The 21,136-nt window shown below is 45.7% G+C and overlaps 1 protein-coding gene across 1 annotated transcript in view; it reads right to left on the bottom strand.

Annotated features, from left to right (window-relative positions):
- Positions 1–437: 437 nt before the first annotated feature.
- shq1 (SHQ1, H/ACA ribonucleoprotein assembly factor) overlaps positions 438–21,136 on the bottom strand; it is a 35,954-nt gene continuing 15,255 nt past the window's right edge. The window contains exons 9-12 of the mRNA XM_084062562.1: positions 20,654–20,707; positions 16,894–17,017; positions 11,529–11,649; positions 438–1,665 (exon numbers count right to left, since the gene is read on the bottom strand). Of these exons, the coding sequence (XP_083918688.1) occupies positions 969–1,665; positions 11,529–11,649; positions 16,894–17,017; positions 20,654–20,707 (996 nt within the window). The 3' untranslated portion in view covers positions 438–968. The remainder of the gene's footprint in view (positions 1,666–11,528; positions 11,650–16,893; positions 17,018–20,653; positions 20,708–21,136) is intronic.

Raw genomic sequence — 21,136 nt, 5'->3', positions numbered from 1 at the left:
CTAGACACAGCTGATGATATTGAGCTGTGTCAACGGCGCGCCTCCATTCATGCCAGATGAATCAATCACTCCTGTACTCCGCTCACCCCCCTTTTTAGCGCCGGCACAGTCTTCTCTGCTTCAATCAATGACGCTTGGTGAGTGCTTTGCCTACAGTTTCCAGAAGGAAATTGATTTTGAAAAAAATATAAATGCTTTTTCAAAAAACACAACAAGGCAATAGTGAAAACTGTGGGCATTAATTATGCAGAGATTTAATACACTGCAGTCCTGTGACGCTGAAATGGACATTGAGACATTTATGTAGTAGGACTGCAACTATCAATTATTTTAATAGAGATTATTCTATCGATTACTTGTTTGATTAATTGAATAATCGAGAAGCATGTTTTTTTATATATGTTTTTTTTTTAATATATCAAGAAATGTAAGCCCTAAGCAACATTTAAAAAAGCTTTTCAGCTATAATGACAATGTGTGTAGGACGAAAGTAGAGTACATTAAGTCAGTCATGACATTGAGAAAATGTTTATGTTTTTATGTAAATGCATTTGATAAATTCTATGTTAGCAAAGACGTGGTACAGCTTGCTGATAAGACAATTTAAGTCCATTTTAATGATGCTATTCATAAGTTCTGTACAAAATAACTTTCCTTTATGTTAAAAAAAAACATTTCACAAAAATGTTTTAATGACACGCAATTGAACTAAGAGACACGGTATAGTAGTGACAACAACAGAAATATATGAAACTCATTAAAGAACCAAAAAACAGTAAAATATATGAAACTCATTAAAGAACCAAAATACAGTAAAATATACACTTGCTGATAACAGGACTCACCTTTATACCTACTCTGCATGCATCATCAGCAGCACTGGGCTCACAGCCTCCTGTTCAACAAGCTGCCACATACACACGTGGCATAACGTGTCTCTAAAGTCCCATAATGACACGTTCGCTCCATTAGCCAATGATGTCATCCTCGTCAAGATCCTCGTCTGTTTTGACAACAAGCAAAGGGTTCCTGCGAGGACACAGCTCTAGGAACGTTCCAGCGCTGCTGCTGCTGCTGCTGGTGGCGGCGAGCCGTGAGCAGCTTCTCTCCGCCTCCGTTGCGGGGTCGTCACCGGTATGTCCGGCACGAGGCTGAGGCTGAGCCCGGGAGGAGATCCACAGCTCCTCCGCAACCTGCTCTCCCAGCTCCTGTATCAGGGGGTCGGGTTTCCTCCCTGCTGATGATGTTACAGTGGTCGGGGGTGGCTGCCGGGGGAGGGGAGCGGGGGAGGCGTGCAAGGGCCGCGGCTGGAGCGCAGGAGGGCTGGCCTTGGCTTTCTCTCCTCCTCTCCCTCCACCCCCTTCACCCCCTCCCTCGGCTGAGTGAGTACAGCCTAGCCTGTCAGCCTCAGAGTCGTCGCTCTCCTCGGACGAGTCGTTGCTGCTGCTGCTGCTGGAGCTGCTGGAGCTGCTGGAGTCACTGCTGCTGCTGCTGCCGTCACCGGAGAGGGTCTGAGGACCGTTGGATCTACTCCTCTGTTCTTCAGCTTTCTCTTTCTCCACCATGGCTGCTGCTTGCTCCAGCTCGTCCAGCTCCAGACCCAAGTCTTTTTTACACTGGGAGGTTTTCCGCAAAGGACCGGCCAGGGCTGTCACCTTTCTGGACCTGTGAGAGACAGGGCACAGGAGAGAGATAAAGTTGCGGGTAAAATGAAGCTGATGTTTCACCCTAACCACTGCCCCCCCCCCCCCCCCCTCCCTTTTAAAACTATATTTTGTACAGTGTGGATAACAGAAATAGGAGAGGAGATGTCATTGAGTACAACTTCATCAGCGTGGCTGCATGTGAGACAGTGGAGCCAAATTGACCGACTGCACGCCGCGCTAAAGACATAGCCACGGGATAACCATCTACGAATCTAATACCCATTACCCTTAATCCCATTCTCATCTGAATACTAAGTAGACTGCCTTTTTCAGAGGCGTTTGGGAGGGGGAGCTCAATGAAATATGGAAATATAGATGTTTAATGATGTAGGGAGATGCGCTCAGCAGATAACTCGGGCATCGCTCTTCTCCTCCCCCCACTGCTGCTCTCACTGCGAGAGGTGATAAGAGACTGAGAGGATTACAGAGACGTGCAGGGCTCCGTGCATGCGCACGCGCACGAGCCCTGAGAGGCTAAACTAAATCGGCTGCTGCTAGACCGAGCGCAGTGTGGCTGGTGGAAGGCGGCGGGCTCTGATGGCTCTGATGACTGTGGATGTCTGAGTCTTTCATACTGTACATGATTGTCATTGTAATGATTGTCATAATGCCATTTAAGGACTGCCGGGGAGCTTCTTGAGCGGCCGGCAAGTATCAGAATCTCCTTTTCAGTGAGGTTTTCTTGGCATTCTGTGGATGCCGCACGTCAGGGAATGTTGCAAGCGCAATATGAATTTTAAACAGTCAAGTCTGGGATGATCTAGTGCTTTCAACATTTCCGTTGTCAGCTTCGTCCAACAATCACGGCGCAGTTGAGTGAAAGACCCAAACAAGAATAAATCCTGGGGATGAGAAGTCGAGACAACCTTGAATGGCCTACGGTGGTTTAAAATGCACGACTGCAGTGCCGTCAATATAAGTCTGGACCAAAAAACACCCTGAAGCTATATTTCTCCCCTTCCACAAGATATTAAGATAAAATACACTCACAAAGCAGTTCATTAAATGTGGCCGTTGCAGGAGCTTACGTTTTATCGAAGCAGAACTTATTCTTTTATTGATTGCCCTTTTATAAGGCCCCCCTCCCAAAAATGAATGGTTTATAATAAGGGCCTTGCTGGAAAATTATTGTTCAATAATAATATTGAACATTATTATTGTTAGATGATGCTTACAATTTGAGCCGTTGCTATCCGTCCTGGTAGGTGAAGTTAAGGTTAGCGAGCAGCCCTATTATTACCATGGACTTTTAGGGGGAGACCTCTATATGCCAGGTCTCATGCACGCATTGCATGGCTCAGCCCACATCCATTAATGTGTAAGGTGCGAGGACGGTCGAGGTAGTGTAGCGGGTGTGGGGGGGGGAGGGGCTCGCCTTCCACCATTCACTTCCTTGCTACTCGTAGAGGAGCGTTCCTGCCACTCTCGCTGGCCCAATTAACCCACCGCGCTGAGCACCAAGATGGCTCCTTAGTACCGCACAGCCCTAACGAGCTCCCCCACTCTGGGGAGGAAAAAGCATTTAATGTAGTCAGTAACGGAGAGGGGCTGTATGTTCATTTAAGACCTCAGGAGGGACTGTGTAAACAGATCGCATAGATTGTGCTGAATCCAAAAAAACTCTCATTCTCCGGATAAGCTAGGAAAAAAATGTGAAAGGAAAACGAGAGGGTGGGGGGGATGGATGGGGTTCCCCTGGGGGAAAAGAAAAGGAAACAGGCACAACATGAACAATGACCCTGAATTCTTGAACCACCCGCCCACCCCACCCCCCACTATGAACAACCCACTGTGAAACACTGCTCTGACAATTTAGTAAAATGACACCAAATCCTTAATGTAAGCTACTGATTATGATGACGATGAAGAAGATGATGTGATGTGCGTGCGTAGAGACCTGGCTCTCTCTTTAAAATTCCTGTGAGAACTTCCTGCAGTGGATCTGGGACCGTGGAGTGTCCTGCAGCACTGCCAGTTCAAAGACGGCACAATATTCTCTTCTCCCCCGTGGGAAGTCATTATTGAGTTAGCATTGGAGAGGCGCGCTTGTTTTCTCTCCCCTCCCTTGCTCTGCGGTGGGAGAAGCAGCGCCTGCGGTGAATACAAAGGGCTCCTTCGATGAGGGGGAGGGGGGTGGGTGATGTTGTACACAATCCAGTCATTACTACACCACTGTTGTGGCTTGCCTTCATTAAACTGAGGAGTGGTGGCTTTTTCAAGGTTGGAAATCTTCTGTCGACAGAAAGACGCCTCCATCTGCCAGACAGAGTCCTTGAGAACAAGGAAGAGTGTGCGCGCGCGTGTGCGTGCGTGTGTCTCCTGCCAGTGAAGGAGCCAAGGTACATAACATCCTACAGTTCTCTTTCATCAGGCTCGTGTTCAATGAAAGAGTGACTCATTCAACGTGTCTCTGTTCCGGCGTCGCAGATAAAGCTCCTCTTCAGAAGTATAAATTTGTGTAATAAGAGCACAGCTACTTCCTCACTGTAGATCGTGAATGCATCATTCAATGGCAGAAATGGATAAGTCACCGGGCGGGCAAATGTGAGAATGTCAGCTTGACTGAATACTTAACTGGTCAAAAGGTGCTGGACTGCCGTTCTGATTCTAGACATGCGAAGCACAGACAGAGACTATAGAAATCGGCATATAAATATAAATGCTAACATACACTGATGAAAATTCAATGGCTCTCATGACCGTGACAGTGAGTGTATGTAGGGTACATCTTGAACTTTATGCCCAAACCTGATAGGATCTGACAAGACTTAAATTAAAGTTGTTTATCACTGCTCATGTAATTGCTGGGGTTTGGCACGATTGCTGGGGTTTGGCTCAAAGTCATGAATAGTGTTGAAGAATGCCAGCCATAATTGATGATCAAAAAATGATTCAGTCTGGTTTGCGCTCACAAAGACCTGCAGCCTGGAGGCTTGTGTTTCAACAGAAATAGTTCAGATTCCTGTTGGGCTTGGCTTGGAATTTTCAGACCTGAGTCAAACTGTGGGATGAGGGAGTACTGTACCAGGGTTCCTGCACCATTTTGAAAGTCAAATTTAAGACTTTTTAAGACCCTTTTAAGACCTCAACAAATGTAATTTAAGACCCAAATAAATGTCGCAACAATGTCTTCCTATATTGAAATTGGCTAATGGGAGTGCAGGCCAGCGGTGGTAAAACTTCTATTAATCCATTAAGACCGGGAACGCATCTGTGTGTCATTTTAAGATTTTTGGGTATTCAAAAATAGCCGATCTACAAGCTCATAGCGCCGCACCGAGTGCCGCGCTATGAGCTTGTAGATCTGCTATTTTTGAAAAATCGTGAAAATGTTTGCAAATCTTTTAACATACATTTTTTAAAGCGAACATTATTAACTCTGTTACAACTTCTGGGGGCACCTGGAACAAAATATTTCGAGATGGGGGTCCACGGCCAAACACATATAATTTTTGAGAACCACTGATGTTATAGCAACCTGGTCCTCACGCTGGTCCTCAAAAAACTGTTAGGATTTAGAATACATTCGTAGAATCCCCAGAAGCAAAGATTTGAGTTACAAATGTTTGCTTTAAAGAATAGCAGATCTACAAGCTCATAGCGCGGCTATGGGCATATATATATTTATATTTTTTAATCAAAGGCTGTGAGTGTGTTGTTTACTGTATAAGCCTATTACAGATTGATTCTCATCTTATCTCTGGCTGGTAATATAAAATAAATATCACCCTTTTTAAAATAGACATTTGCATTTTTCTAGATCAGGCCTTTAAAAATCTATAAAATGAGTGTCTCTCAAGCATTAGGGTGCTTGAGTGAGAGTGTGTGTGTGTGTGTGTGTGTGTGTGTGTGTGTGTGTGTGTGTGTGTGTGTGTGTGTGTGTGTGTGTGTGTGTGTGTGTGTGTGTGTGTGTGTTCTACACCAGTGGTTTTCAATCTTTTTCATCAAATTCACATTTATTAGCCCGCAGACCCCCATTTGAAAAGATAAGCCAAGGACCCCCATAAGAGAAGATTTTTACAGCTCTAGCAGTGATTCTCAACTATTTTAATTTCAAGGATCCCCTGTTTGACATGCATTAGGCTACGGACCCCAAATGGCATTTATAGTGCTGGGACCCCAATTTATATTGTAAAATCAATGTTAATTTAACTCAAGAGTGTACAAATGGTTCACACTCTAGAGTTACAGACCCATAAAAGTCCATTTGGTGACCCATAAGGGTCCATTTAGTGTACAATGGTTCCATTTGTACACTGTAGAGTTACAGACCCATAAGAGTCCATTTGGTTCCTAACATATCTATTATTTAGCTGGGGACCCCCTGGAACTCCCTCAAGGACCCCTGGGGACCCCACTTTGAGAACCACTGCACACTGTGTGTGTGTGTGTGTGTGTGTGTGTGTGTGTGTGTGTGTGTGTGTGTGTGTGTGTAAGCACAACAGCATCCAAGTTGATTTACTTCTGATCAGTCAAACATTTTTCCTATCACTTGAAACTGTTGCCTGATGACAGCTGAGGGTGAAGCGTTTTTATTCCACATTGTAGGCTAACCGGTGACATCCGTTCTATAGCATACTTTTTCCGTTAGCACTTAGCATTCATTAGCATGCTGTAGCAACAAGTACTGCCAAACAGTGCTCCACTACAACTACTGCTATCTTTATCAACCAAAACGGTCGCAGGGGCTATGATTTTGCCCAATGCCCACTTAAATGAGCTTCTGGGCTTACACCTGGAACAAATGAATTAACGAGCGACCCAGCAGCGCTGACGGCCGAGCAACGAGCTTGTCTCGTCAACTCCAGCTGAGTGAATGACAGAGAAGAGAGACAGGGGAGGGCGGGGCTATTAGCCTATGGAACACACACGAGCTGCAGTGTGTGCATGTGTGCGTCTCTCAACCGCTCTCAAGAGAGATGGAGGAGCGTACTGATATATTTTTATGGAAAATTCAACACTAGAATACGCACAAATGTTTATGGATTTCATTTTCCCATGAGCCTTAAAAACATAATCTTCAAATTTAATACCTACGGTCAAATTTAAGACAAATTAAGACCTTAAATTCCCGATATTTTTTTTAAGACAATTTAAGACTTTTTAAGGACCCGCGGGAACCCTGTGTACGTACGTACGTACTAGTCTGCACTCCTAGCTAGGTTTAGCCTTCAACAAGATCTCTCTCGCTGTCTCCTCTCTTCCCTGTTGGTTTCAAAATTCAAAAAGCAGCTTACTCATACTCAAAAAGTTGCACTTTCTCACTAAAACCATCTTGGTTTTGTTTGGTTTTGGTTTCATCAGTTTGAGTCTAGAAGAATCCAGGTATAGGCCTATTCGACTTAGTGTATATTAAAGTGTTCGATTGACAGTTAAGCGACAGTTAATCAAACTAATCGATTAAATTGATTATTTAAAAAAATAAATCCATAATCAAGTAATCGATTTTGGGGGAAAATTTAATTTAAAACGTTTTAATTTCAAATTATTCAAAGAAGTGACAGTCAGTACTGATACTACAGTAGCAAAGAGCAAACATTTTCTTTTTCTAATAAATAAATAAATAATAATAATAATTCGGTATCGGCCCCAAAAATCATGAACGGACCACCCCTAGCTCCAGCCAGTCATAGATAGTTCAAATAATCTCATATCCAAAACTAGTCATCGGCTCCAAAATACTGTACATGTTGGGAGGAAATTGCTTCATTCATGCTTGCATCATTAAATTAATGTCCTACTTATGCAAACAGGGTGTGTAAGTGCATGTGCAAGACGGTCGTGTGTGCAGCCAGACAAAAGATGGCGAGGCCTCATGCAGAGAGGAAATCTGTACTACTTATCCCTGTTAGCTGGGAGACACTTGTGTCTTTGTTCTGCCCAGCGGGGCACTAAGATCTTCTGTCTCTGCGCTAGAGGCTCACACATCGGATAGACGCCGGTCTGCTATCTGAAACATCAAAGACTGCAGGACACATGTCTGACAGATGTGATGCCGCCTGTGAGTCCGAGAGAGACCTTCATGAACAGCGCCTGAATTATTGCGTCGGCTATGCAGTCAAGGGACAACCATGGAAATAGCCCGTAATATAAAATTTGTATTCTGGCTAGGTGGCCCCATGGGAAAATCAGGGTAGCGAGTGCCTTGTGCTTTACAAGTGCAGTGGTGAATTGACCAGCCTGGCAGAGGTATACAAGTTGAAGTGGCAACACGCAAGTACATTCTACAGGCGTCTATCCATGGGGCTTAGCTGACACACTGACCGCCCATGGCTTGACCCCTGGCCCCCAGGAGAATCTTCGTTGTTGGAGGAGCAGCAGGTTTTTTCTTGTGGGGTAACTGTTGCCCGCCCCCCCCCCCCCCCCCCAACTCCTCCCTCCCCTCTCTCTCTTTCCTCAGTGCTGTGGACAACTCTCTCCTCTGGCCTTTGTCATACACAATACAGGAGATGAATGGGAGGAGGGGGTTTGAGAGAGAGAGAGAGAGAGAGAGAGAAAGAGAGTGGAGAAAACCCGGGAGCTGTTTCATACTCCCAAAAAGAAAGGTTGTCCATGTGTGTTGTTGTTTTCATTTGGCATGGCACACTATCATTTTTAATGTCTTTCTATAATACAACACTTCCATTGTTCAGGTTAAGGTACATTAAGGTCCTCACACAGGGGTTTTGTTAGTGCGATCAAATTGCACCAAAAATATATTTTAAAACTATTTGTGTAATTAGTATATCCACACCGACAGTGAATATTACTCTACATGTTTTTATTTGGATCAAGGTTTATTTTTCACCACAAATAAAGTGAGTAGTTTTGTTCCTGGTGTGTAAAGACCTTCATTTAAAACACTGTCAAATTGCCACATTCATGCATTTGCAGACTGCTCACATATTCACCGACAATAATACAAAAACAAAGAGCTAACAATGTAACGTGTTCTGCATCAAAATATTTTGAAAATAATGAATCTAATAATGAATCTAACCATACTTTCATGCTCCATCTTGGGAGCAAATAAACCCTAAGCACACCGATCACATTACCATGGTGTTTTTGCTCTGGAATCTAATTGACCCAATTACTGATTGTGGTAGAGAGTAAATGGAGGAGGAGTGAAGTGAAAGAAGAAGTTCAAGCTCTACCGATTCAACGGAGGGTGCAGTAACACAGTATTATGGCGCTTTGTCGATGCTGGCCACCATGAATCTACACTGGCTTCTATCCAGGCCATTTTGATAAAGGGAAGAGTGAGAGCGAGAGAGAAAATGAGGAAACTGTATTTTTCTTTGCAGTCCAGCAACTCTGCGGGGGCTTTGGCATCTGAGGACTCTGAAAAAGCACACGCAGAAACTAATGGAGTAGAGAGGCTGCTGCTCCATTTGGAACAACATTCGCTCTGCTAACAATTCAGACATAATTAGGAACTGGAAGGGTGTGGGAGGTTAAAGTTGCCACAGTTTCCACAAAGGAAGTGTGTGAGGAATTTTGGAACGCTCTCCGGTGTAGTAAACAAATGAAGCGCTCGGTGTCACTGAGACAAGGTGAAATAGGAGTAATTTGATGCTCGATAGGACTCTTCATTCCAGGGGCCGTGGGGTCAACTTTCTCCCCGTGTAGGCTATGTGTGCGAGTTGGAAGGGAAGGCCTGCCCCCATGTTCTAAATCACAGTGAAGTCTTTATGAGGCCGTAAATTCGAGGCTGATGTCTCAGCAGTCAGAGGAACTTTAGGAGTAGAAATGCACGTGGGACAGGGAGGAGATGGCATAAATCAAGGCCCCCAGCCGGCAAACACTCATTAATCGGCATGTCCATCATGTGCGACTGATCACGTCTTGCCTTGTCTGAGGATAGGGAGCGATGAGATACAGGATTGCGGCGGGGGTATAGATTACATCTCATCTTACCGATCCACACTCCCAGAGACGACTCAGCTAAGGATGACAAATCCCGTGCAGGGGGGGGGGACATCTAACAGTGAGGGAAAACAATGCTTACACAATCTGTCATCAAACCTGTCAGGCGCACAAAGGGAATGCCACAACAAACCACATACGTGTGATAGCGGACCGCAATCTTCACAAGAGCTATTTGCTTCAAGCGAGGCCCTCTCTCTCTCTTTTGCGGCTTTGCATTTTGACAAGTCTCCGCTATCATACATGTGGTTGCCTACCTCCTCTCCTACCTATAACAGTTTGAGAACAATGGAGCTGCCAGGAGTATGCAATTGCATGGAATTTCTAACTGTACAGTAGCTGGAAGAAGAGCCCATACCGCGACAGCTCCAGTTGTGTCCCAAGTGCCCTGAAGGCGATAGATGATGCTTTAAGACGGATTCAATGACTCTGTGTCGTTTTTGTATTTCGTCTGCTCAACAGCTGATATAACACATATTGAGGGGAAGAAGCAACAATGCCTTTTGGTTGCTTTATTGACCGGGGTGGGGAAAAAATGTCTAAACAGTGAAAGGAAATGTAACCATTCAATTACAGGTCACTGCTACGAGAGCACAGGCTAATCCATTTAATGATTGATGTGGCGTGTGGTAGGAGTCAGCATGTTAGGTCAGGCTGACATTTAGCTCTACCCTACAGCAGGGGAGGGGAGGAGAGGAGAGAGGGGAGAGGATGGAGAAACACTCAACCTCAGGTGCCCTCCTCCATCCGCCGTTTCATCTCCTAGACTGGGGCCGAGCTGAGAGAATGATTGAGCTTTTCATTGGGCTGACAGCGATGCAGCAAGCCGACACAGTCACACAGAGCAGGACAAAGAGGCCAGCCTTGCCTATATACTTGCCCCTCTTCTCTTCTGTCCACCCTCTCCCTCTGTCTACTGTGGCAAAAGAGATGGGCGGAAGGTCAGACCACTGAATCTGGTTCGAGACATTGATGAGTGTCTAATGTCTGTAGCATTTCTTGTTGCGGTTCACGGTAGAATTCAGAATTTTCTGGAAAAATGGAGAAGTCAGAAAGTGAGGGGTGTTGGGGGAGGGTTGAAGTGAATCCCTGCAGACCTTTTATCGTGCCTCCATCTGGGCGCTGGGCCTACAACATCAGGCACACATTTTTCAACTGGGATCTTTCCAAATGAGCACACCACTTGGCTGAACGCTGGCCAAGAGTAAAATACAGCTCATTACTGAGTAATGTGCTTGCAGGCTCACATTTGAGATGTGTAAGTAAATTGTTAAATATGCACTGGGGCAAAGTAGTCGAGCCGTGGACCCTTTATCATTTGGGAAGGAACTGTTCGGCTTGTAATGCCAGTAGAACACTGCACCCAGACAAGGAGGCAAGACACGCATAAGTGCACACTGCTGGATAAGCCTCATATGGTGTGATTGCGCTAGACTTCTGATGGAGACGGGTTCACCTAAGACTCTTTAAACACACTTTTGACACAAGGATAATGGATACGAGAAAGATTGCATCTCTCACCGGCTTGGCCATTCAATTGGCCCCGCTGTGACAAATGACTCCTTTAATCCTCTCCTCCCCCAGAGCACTGATGCATCATGGGGACGGAGAGACACTTCCCTTGGCCCTGGAGGTAATTCTCTGAGATGAAGGTGGTGTGTGAGTCACTGTATGAGTGTGTGGGCATGTTGCGATATACCTGTCTTTGCGTGCCGAGTGCGAGTGTGGGTGTGAGTGTGTGCGTGTGCATGTGTGTGCGTATGTGTGTGCGTGTGTGTGTGTGTGTGTGTGTGTGTGTGTGTGTGTGTGTGTGTGTGTGTGTGTGTGTGTGTGTGTGTGTGCGTATGTGTGCGTGTGTGTGTGTGTGTGTGTGTGTGTGTGTGCATGCGTGCGCATGTGTGTGATGAACCTTACTTGACCCTCTGGATCCAGATGCAGTAGTCGGTAATGTAAAGGTCATTCAATATGTAGGCTGGATCATTCTCCCTAAAGATTTTGTGAATATCCAGAAGGCATTTCAGGACACAGGCTTTCCCTGGGCAGAGAAAAAGACATGGCAGACAAATGTAAAAAGAACTGTGTTATTCACACTGTGTTATTCGTTATTAGTAATGACAATGCAGAGTTACTGGCAGTCAGACAGTGCTTCATAACGACTTGCAGTCACTGTTACATAAAAGCATACATAAAAGCCAAGGTACAGGATTGCAAAAAAATAATAAATCACAAGCTGGAGAGTTATTTGATCCGTGCCACTTAATGAGAGCTTGTACTTGGAGAAGTGGTTCAATTGCGTGAAAAGAAAACTTATCATTGAATCATCTTCAAATTTGTCCACCATTTGAAATGTTCAAAGCTTGTCAATTCTGTTTATGTTGTTCAAGGGTTAATATATCCTTGAACTAGACTACTTGCAAATTCACTCCAGCGACGAAACTAGTTTGCACGCTGAAGAAAGTGAACTGCAGCCCATTTATTTTGAAAAATGACTTCTTGTCAAGACTACAAAAACAGCCTTACCACCGCCACAACACTGTTCTCGCCAATCAGGACTATAAATAGCACCGCGAGATGACTGACACTAGACTGAGGGTCAGAGAGAACACTCTTCTCCACCAGAGACATTCCAGCCCAATCAAAACAAACAGCACACTTGCACCGAGGAAAACCTTACACAAACATTTGGTTCCCATTTCAGCCATGGGACAGTTGGAAGGGAAGTGCCTCCGCCTGGATCCAGCTCTGAGAAGGACCATGAGCAGTGTGTAACGCATCTCTACTCTGAGGTTTGATTTCCTCCTTTCAGGAAAGAATCACCCCTTTTATCACAAGAGAATCTTTCCCTGATCATGTTTAGTTTTTGTATTCACGAGATACAATGAGTGGGTAGTAAAGATATGTTAAATAAGCAGGCACACATTCGGCCTTTGTTGGGGGAAAATGGGTACAGTTTGAGGGAGAAACAACTAAATGGACAGGTTGGCAAAGATTATGTAGTGGCGTTTTGTCAACTTAAATCAAATTTCAACTTTATCAAATCCTCTGATGCACCATCACAGACATTGTACGCAGGCAAAAGAGCCTTCTTTCTCCCAAATTGTTTCAGTTTTGAGAGGTTCCATCAATCTAGCCAACAGAATTCCATCAATGCATCTCTACAAGTCTCCCTCTCACTAGTACGCAGTCCTCAGATGAGCCCTCCACCGGCGTCTCCAGCGAGTGCATTTACCGGCAACGGCGCGGCAGTGTTTCCTGCAGCTACCGGTGGCATCAGAGCTGCCTATATAGGCAGCTTTACTGAGATTAGGCGTGAGATTAGGCGTGTTGCCGTGGCAGCTGCCACGGCAACAGACACACGAAATGCTCTTGCTGTCCCTCGTCTCCACTCTCCAGTCATCTCAATCCTCCATACATCTGGCTAGCTCACCAGTACTCTCCACCCCTGCATCTTTCTTTAGTACATCTATGTAGGTACTTGGTGAGGGACGCACTCATGATTGATGCCCGTGTGTTGTCTCTCATGGAACAGGTTTGCTGGCAGGCAGCTCCTGGTATCTATGGCAGTGACTGCTGGCCAGCCTCATTCTCCTGTATGCCATCTTCTTACTCACCGTTGGTATTCCCCATATTGCTGGTAACGTAACGTGCCCACCCTGGTTGATGTTTAGTACTGCACATAGAATTCTGGTGTAGCACCCATACAGGGACTTCTGTAGGGCAAGGTCCAAGGTCCAGCATTCACAGTCGTACATGAGAACGGACTCAACAGGCACTGAGAAGAAGCTGAGCTTGATATGTCGGGCGAGGTTGGACTTCCACACACTTGCCATGACATTCAGAGCCCTGCATGCGAGCAATTTCCTCACTTGCTCTGTCGAGTTGACCCATGAGCCCAGGTATTTAAAGTCATTGACCTTTGACTGTAGATGGACTGGGAGGATGTTATGGGGGGTAATCTCTATTTTCTTGCCATTTAGCGCCAGACCAACCATGGCACACTCTGCCTCCACTCTGGTCAACCTGCAGGTTGATGAGGTGTCATCCGCATAGTCCAGGTCCCTTAGAGATCCAGAAGGGAGTCGTCTAGACCTCCTAGGTGTAATAATGAAGCAGAGTTCATTGCTCCCTTCCACTGAGTGCATGGTGCACGACTATAATGATTCTCTCCCTTGCTCTGGGAAAAAAAGATAAACATTACCTTACCCCAATTACCGGCTTCACATACACTGCACGAGTGAGGTGTGCCCCTAGAGCCCCAAAACAATGAAACAAAACAAATACAATAAACTTAATAACTACTGATAATAATAATAAGATAATGAAATGGCTTCTACAGTGGGTATGAAGTGATCAGTCACTGAAAACAATGGACGTTTTTTATGAGGAAGGTTACAAAATTCAGGTTTCAAGTTCAGGCATGGCACTCAGGGAAAACATGCTGAACTTCCCAGAAAAACTTTGAAAAGTTGAACACTCAATTTTGTCAGATCTTTCAGATCTTTTCTGGATGTAGGAACTGCTGTTAGAGCAGGAGAGAAGCTGTTATCCCTTTCATCTCCTGTACAGTGAGTAGGAGAGGGAGTGGCAGGAGGTGATTTAGCACGGTCTGATACTGTCACTGATGAAGGGTTGAGTCAGTTCATATTGAACTGAAGAGGCACAGAGAGGCACATGCTGCATGCATACGTATATGTTCACAATAGAACCACAGAGTTTACTGCCCACTGGCTTCATATTCTAGTGAAGTCATTGCACATATTGTAGGAGCTGTCAACACTGTCTCAGTCTGAAACATACTGTACACACAAACACATACACTATTGCATCCAGTCCCATAAAAATCTATAAATTCCCTGCAGAACTTTTTTGGCACAATTCATGAACAAATCCAAGTGTAAATAGACTATGAAAACTGAGTTGGCGTTGAGTGAATGACACGAGGAAATGTGAGGTGTGGGGGGGACCTGCCACAGTGACTAACGGGTATGACAAAGAATGGTTCCCTGGCTAGTCTTTCAGGACATGACAGCAGCATGACAGCGGCATCGCCACCCCCCCCCCCCCCCCCCCCCTCCCCCGATGCACTTCAGCGGTTCCTAGTCACCTCATAGCCCACGGGGGGGCTTTCTGTTCTGCTTACGTTCTCCATGCCCGAGGCCCCGCGGATTAAAACCACTTAGCAGGCAGCTGGGGGGAGGTGCGGGGGGGCTCCTTGAGAATACTCACCGCGTTGCCAGAGGGTTGTTCAAATATTTACCCCCGGATAACATTTCCTCCAAGGCCTTAACCTGTACGTGGCCATTAATGGGTTTGTTTTCATAATAACTATGAATGTTTGCTTTTCACGGATGCTTAAATGAAGTGCCTCAAATTGGAGTGCGCATTTCCATTGGCCTTTTATGCTGACAAATTAATTAGCGCGTGTGGCAATGCTGGGGAGGAAAAAGTGCATTCACTCACACACGCATGCCAAGCTGAATTACTGTAGTGTTACTGTGGCGGGAAAGCCCTGTTACTCACACTTCGACTAATGCCTGCAAATAATAAAGAAACTGCAGACAAGGCGGGGGTATGGCAAAAAAAGAGAAAAATCACCCCCTAATAAATTCACACAAATAAACAGTTGCCTCTCGCTGTTGTTTGTCTACTTAGGCCTTGCCATCACCAGTTGGCTGGCCTTGTACAATCCAGGGCCTGGGTATGAGCTTTCCAGAGGCTTTGGACCAGTTTCCAGGCTTGGAAGGTACTGGCGAGAATGTGAAAAGGCTCATTATCACAGGTGAAGCGCATAAGAAGATTGCATAGCACGGAGGGTTCTCCTCAGCGCAGTGACTCTGTGTGTCGTTTCTCCCACTGGCTCTCCTGATCAACTCATCTTCCAACTTAATGAGGCGCGGAAATGCTAATCTGTGGCTTAAAAGGCCTTTAATTTGCCGGCGTTTACGAGCGTTAAAATCATCACAAGCTGGATAATCTTAGCCCTCACACTATCCCTACTGTGTTTACACTGCCGTGTTTCATCTCCCCGCCGGGTGCTTTTGATTTAAAGATTACTCCAGGATTTTAGATATCAAAGTCAACAGTCCGCTCTGAACTAATCTCACATTTCTTTCGCCGAGGGGTGTGGGGCCAGGGAGGCAGGCAGGCCACCCTCTTCTCTCTTAGCTGGAGGAGTATTACTTTCACACATGCCACGGTACGCATGAGAAGCGTTCTTTGCCCAGACTTTGGTTTGCTGGGCTGAATACACTCCTATGTATACCTTGGTGTTTGGGCTTTGTTAGGGTTGCAATGTTTGTGTCAAATCAAATAGAACACCGAGCCCAACACTGAGTAGAACACTGAGCCCAATTCAGATTTATTTTATTAGTACAAAACTAGTCAATGTTTAGATTCATGGTGGATCTACGTCTGGTAAATTTAAAACACCTGCCCAGCCGTTCAATATGTGTAGGGGCGGCCATAGCTGAATGGTTAGTGAGCCCGCCTAGAGAGCCAGAGGCCCTGGTTGCCCCAGGTTCGATTCCAGATCAAGTCAGCATATCTGTCGATGAAATGAAATTTGTCCCTGAGCAAGACTCTTATAACCCCTAATTGCTCACAGGTTCTCATTGGAAACAAGACCGCAAGGACTTTCATGAACGACCTGTTAAAAGGAATTATCCTTATCCTTTCTTGTCACCTGATGTATCACTACATGCAAGAGTAGACACAGGCGAAGTGGAGATATTGCAATCTAAACATTGCAATACTAAACAACATGCTTAGAGAGAATACATTCAGTAGAAAAAAAGAAGAAATACAGCATCGGTAGGAGTGCACCGTTGACTTAAAAACAGAGTGCACATACAGACTGCCTTTTTAACAGCCTCCACAGAATGATATATACACCAGATATATTTTTCTTTAAAACAAGCTGCATCACACCACTTACAGACAGGCAACAGATGCTGTGGCTGCAGACTACAAAAGCTTCTTTCGTTGTAAGAACATTGCTCAGAAGAAACCACAGAGTAGGACCAAATCAATTATCAACTCATTAGAACCAATCATGTTCCCAGAGTGGAGGGAAACAAAGCCAAACACACTCAATGTGGGCTACCCATACCCCATTTCACACTGACTGCGGCCCACAAAGAAGCCATTGACATGTCAAACGTGTCGCAGACACTGCCAGGGGTCATTACCAGTCTGTAGGGTGGAAAAGGTCACCGGTTTATTGTGTGTAGTGTGTGTGTGTGTGTGTGTAGTGTGTGTGTGTTGTAGAGGGGGGACTCACCTGACTGCAGAATCCGGGCTGTGTCTCCAACGGCAGCAGAGATCAGGTCAAAGTGTCGGTAGAGCGGGAAGCACAGGACCCTCCGTCCAAATGACACCAGGACCTCCTGCATGGAGCTGTATGTCTAGGGTTACACCAACGGCATTCATTAACTACCAGACCAAGATCAGGTTCGTTCAGACACAAATGGACAATAACATGTGGCCGATAACGGACAGACATTTTGGCCCGTGGGGGAGTTATGGTGAATCGCTTCCCAGTGTTGATTTTGACAGCAAATTTTGATTTAGTTTTAGTCATAGTCTTTTGAATAACATTCCATTTAGTTTTAGTCATATTTTAGTCATCTGAAATGTTTTAGATTTTGTCTAGTTTTAGTCGACTACATATCATAAGATTATAGTCGTCTAAATCTACAGTTGATTTAGTCGACTATAATGTATTTCGTCGGTGCCTTGATGGCGTCGTAATGCCTGATTTTACACTTGGTTGCATGCTGAAAATAGCCGATCTACAAGCTCACAACGCGTCGCAGTGAGCTTGTAGATCTGCTATTTTCAGAGCGCAACCAAACATAAAATGACTTGTCTTTTAGTTCTACTGGATCTCTTCTCCACTAGTCCCTCACTAACATTTTAGTCTAGTTTTTATTTGTTGACGAAATTGTCAGTATATTTAGTCATAGTTTTAGTCATCATAGCCTACTTTATATTTATTTAGTATTTATTTTTGTTTTTATTGTTGTTTTCGTCAGTGAAAAAAAGCAGTCGACGAACATTTTTCGTCATAGTTTTAGTCGACGAAATCAACACTGCCGTGGGGGAGTTAAGGTGAATCGCTTCCTCTAAACTAGGAGGGCCTGTTCCCCTGGTGTGAATTGCAGCGACACGTTTTCACTACAGCGCCCGTATATTAACGGCAAAAAAGTAGCATAACTTTCTGGAATGGCAATGGGAGAGACCGTTTTGCCGTCCTTGGGAGAAAAAAGTGCTGTTAAAGGCCTGATATGTGACCGTTTTCATTTGCCTGTAAGCAAGCACACAAAACTTCCATCTGCAGGCTGGCACACAGACTGGCTAATGTAACTTTAATCCATTGAAAGAACAGAGGAGACGCAAGCTGTTTTCTCGTAGTTTTTTCTCATTAATTATCACAGGGGGTTAAGAGGTGGAGTTACTTGGCAGTTCTGCTTTTAGCCTAAAATCTTGCGTCAAAGACGACATCTTGAAATGTCAACTTAATCGATCATTTTTCTTCTTTTTTTTACGGCCACTTAAAAAATTAAATCGTATTAAAGACAGCTGTTCGCTGCTGCACTTCTGTGTGTGTGCCTCTCTCTCGCCAACCCTGCTCTCCCTATAAACGGAGCTCATCCAATATCCATTGCAAAGTGACGGTCTCGACGGACCGGTAAGAATGCTCTCTCACTCGACGTGCTCTCTTTCTCTTTGTCAACGTCATCATGTTATCCAGAACTGTGAGTAGTTAATTACTCATAAGAACTGCTGCATTCATGGAGCAGTACCAAAGACTAGGGACTTGTAACCCTTTAAAACATCTCTGCAGCCGTGGCCTTTTTAAACTGCTGTTGCTCTTTAATCACTGGGGGAGGAAAAAGGAGGATTGTTCGCTCTTTGTTGCTGGACGAACAGCTCGGAGACAGAAAGGAGATCAGATTCCCTTTTTTTTCTTCTCCTTTATTCTTTCACACTTCCATTCTCAGTGGGCTGAGTTTAGAAGCGAGGGGATGAGGGGTTGCCTGGTGGCTCAGCCAGTTAGTGCACAGACCATAATTAAGCTCCTAGTGGACCCAGGTTCAAATCAGATCCCTGTCTTATGTCTCGCATGTCTCTCCTCTCTCAGCTCTTGGGTTCCCGCCTCCGCTGACAATAACGATGCCGAAAATACATCTAAAAAAATAAATAAAAGAAATGTGCTGTGAGCTCACGGGCGCATGTCACTGGGGATCATGCGCTCCCTCAGGCTTGTTTAGCAGGAGTGTAAATAAGGTCTGCTTCGGCACGGGGGGAAATCTCAGTCACATCACACCACAGCAGCACAGCTGACTGGGGAGGATGAGTAAACACACATGTGGAGGGTTGGAGGAGGTACTGGGGGAGGGGGGGTTCTGAGGAGAGGAGAACAGTAGGCACGAGTCGCACACACACAGAGAGAGAGAGAGAGAGAGAGAGAGAGAGAGAGAGAGAGAGAGAGAGAGAGAGAGAGAGAGAGAGAGAGAGAGAGAGAGAGAGAGAGAGAGAGAGAGAGAGAGAGAGAGAGAGACAGAAGACAGAGAGACAGACAGAGACACAAAGGGAGAGAGAATAAGGGAGAGAGAATAAGGGAGGACGGGAGCACAAAGGGAAGGTGGAATGAGGCACATGCAGGAGCTGGTATCAGTAGTGACTCACACAGGCAGACAGACAGACAGACAGGCGGACGAATACGGAGAGCGATCTATTGTACAGCAGAAGACAAAGGGGAAAGCGGGAGAACGGAGAGAGGATATGGGGGGTGGGGGGGGGTTCGGTGTTTGGGGTGGAGTGAGTGACAGAGAGCTGGGGGGGGGCGGCTGTCAGCACGAGCAGACAGCTCTGTTGACTGACTGACTGAGTGAGCATGAGAAGCAGGCAGCTGCAGCCTGCCATTACCACCTCCTCCATTATCACTGTTGTAGGCAAACTGCTACCTCTCATACCGGTGGTCAAGGTCTCACATACCCCCCCACCCACCACCCCCCCCCCAACGCACCTCACTCCTCTCCCATTGTCAGGTTTAATGGTCCAAATGAGGGGATTAACGGCCGTCTCATCCTGAGGTGTAAAATGAGCTGCTCATATACACCCTGGGGACACTCTAGTATGATTTTCTCACACACACACACACACACACACACACACACACACACACACACACACACACACACACACACACACACACACACACACACACACACACACACACACACACACACACACACACACACACACACACACACCCACACACACACACACACACACACACACACACACACACACACACACACTTTTGGTGGTGGCAGTTTGGAGACAGACGGACATTGCACATCCCTTCATTCACTCTCTCAGCTGGGAACAGACTTGTTTTTGCCGTTTCACAGGCTTCGGGTAGGCAATACTTCATGTCTACCAAATGTCAAGAACCTCCAACATGCACCGTGGTTGACATGGATCACGCTGTACCGCTCCAATCACCTTTAATGCAAATCTCTGTGATGTGAGTTGTCAGGCAAACCAGCCATGCCTTGAGCGCTTACCTTCTTTTCCACGTTCATGCAGCCACTAATACGTTTACAAAAGGCACTCGAGCATGTGCCAATGCACACATGTACATGCTCACATGTACATGCTCACAGGTGCCCATGCATGCTCACACACACACGCGTGTGCACACGCGTTCGGCAGTCTGCTCAGGCTCGCCGCACTCGCATGCTGCTCTGTTTACCAAGCCCTACTTCTTCATGGATGATTTGTGTCTTTCTCCTGCATAAACTGAAGGTCACCGCCGGTTCATCTTACGGCCCTGGTCTGTGTGTACCTGAGCAAGACACTGAAGCCATAACTGCCCCTCCTGAGTGCTCATCATAAACATCTGAGCAGCTCTCGGCTGGGTGAAGCTGAAACGGAATTTGCCTCAAGGGACTAACCAAGGGTTTCCCTTATCTACAATCTTAAGACTAACAATACTTAACACCAACAGCTAATCTCCCCCTTCCTCTCACCTCTAGCCAGCATAGGGTTCCACTCAGCTTCCTGATGGTCCATGGTGACTCCACCTGCAAGGAAAAGAGAAATCACATCATCAATGTTAACACCACCATATGTGAACCATGGCATGGAGCTACGGTACGTACCACCCGACTTATATTAAAGGACATGGGAATTACTTGACCTGGAAACTGGACCTATTGTACCTTATTAAAAAGCGGTCAAAACCAAACGGAGGAAAAAAGCCTGTGGAAAATTGTTCTGGTTCTGGAACACGTTTCGGGCCATTACAACATCTAATGTGTTAACTAAAACGTTTGCATATGAAACTTTATCAAGAATGTTTTCCAGCTGGGCTCTGTATTTTGGCATGCTGTTGTGTCTACAGCATCTCTATGATCTATTTTTGCTTCACTCACACTGCCAGTGATCTGTGTGAATGGCAGCTTGTTCACCAAGTGCCTCCTTATGCTTCCATGCAGGAGTGACACGAAGAG

This window comes from Gymnoscopelus microlampas, assembly GCF_963454915.1.
Source record: "Gymnoscopelus microlampas genome assembly, chromosome: 7".
In the NCBI taxonomy this organism is placed as follows: Eukaryota; Metazoa; Chordata; class Actinopteri; order Myctophiformes; family Myctophidae; genus Gymnoscopelus; species Gymnoscopelus microlampas.
The sequence above is the reverse complement of the archived record's forward strand: the minus strand, read 5'-3'. Positions and strand labels throughout refer to the sequence as shown.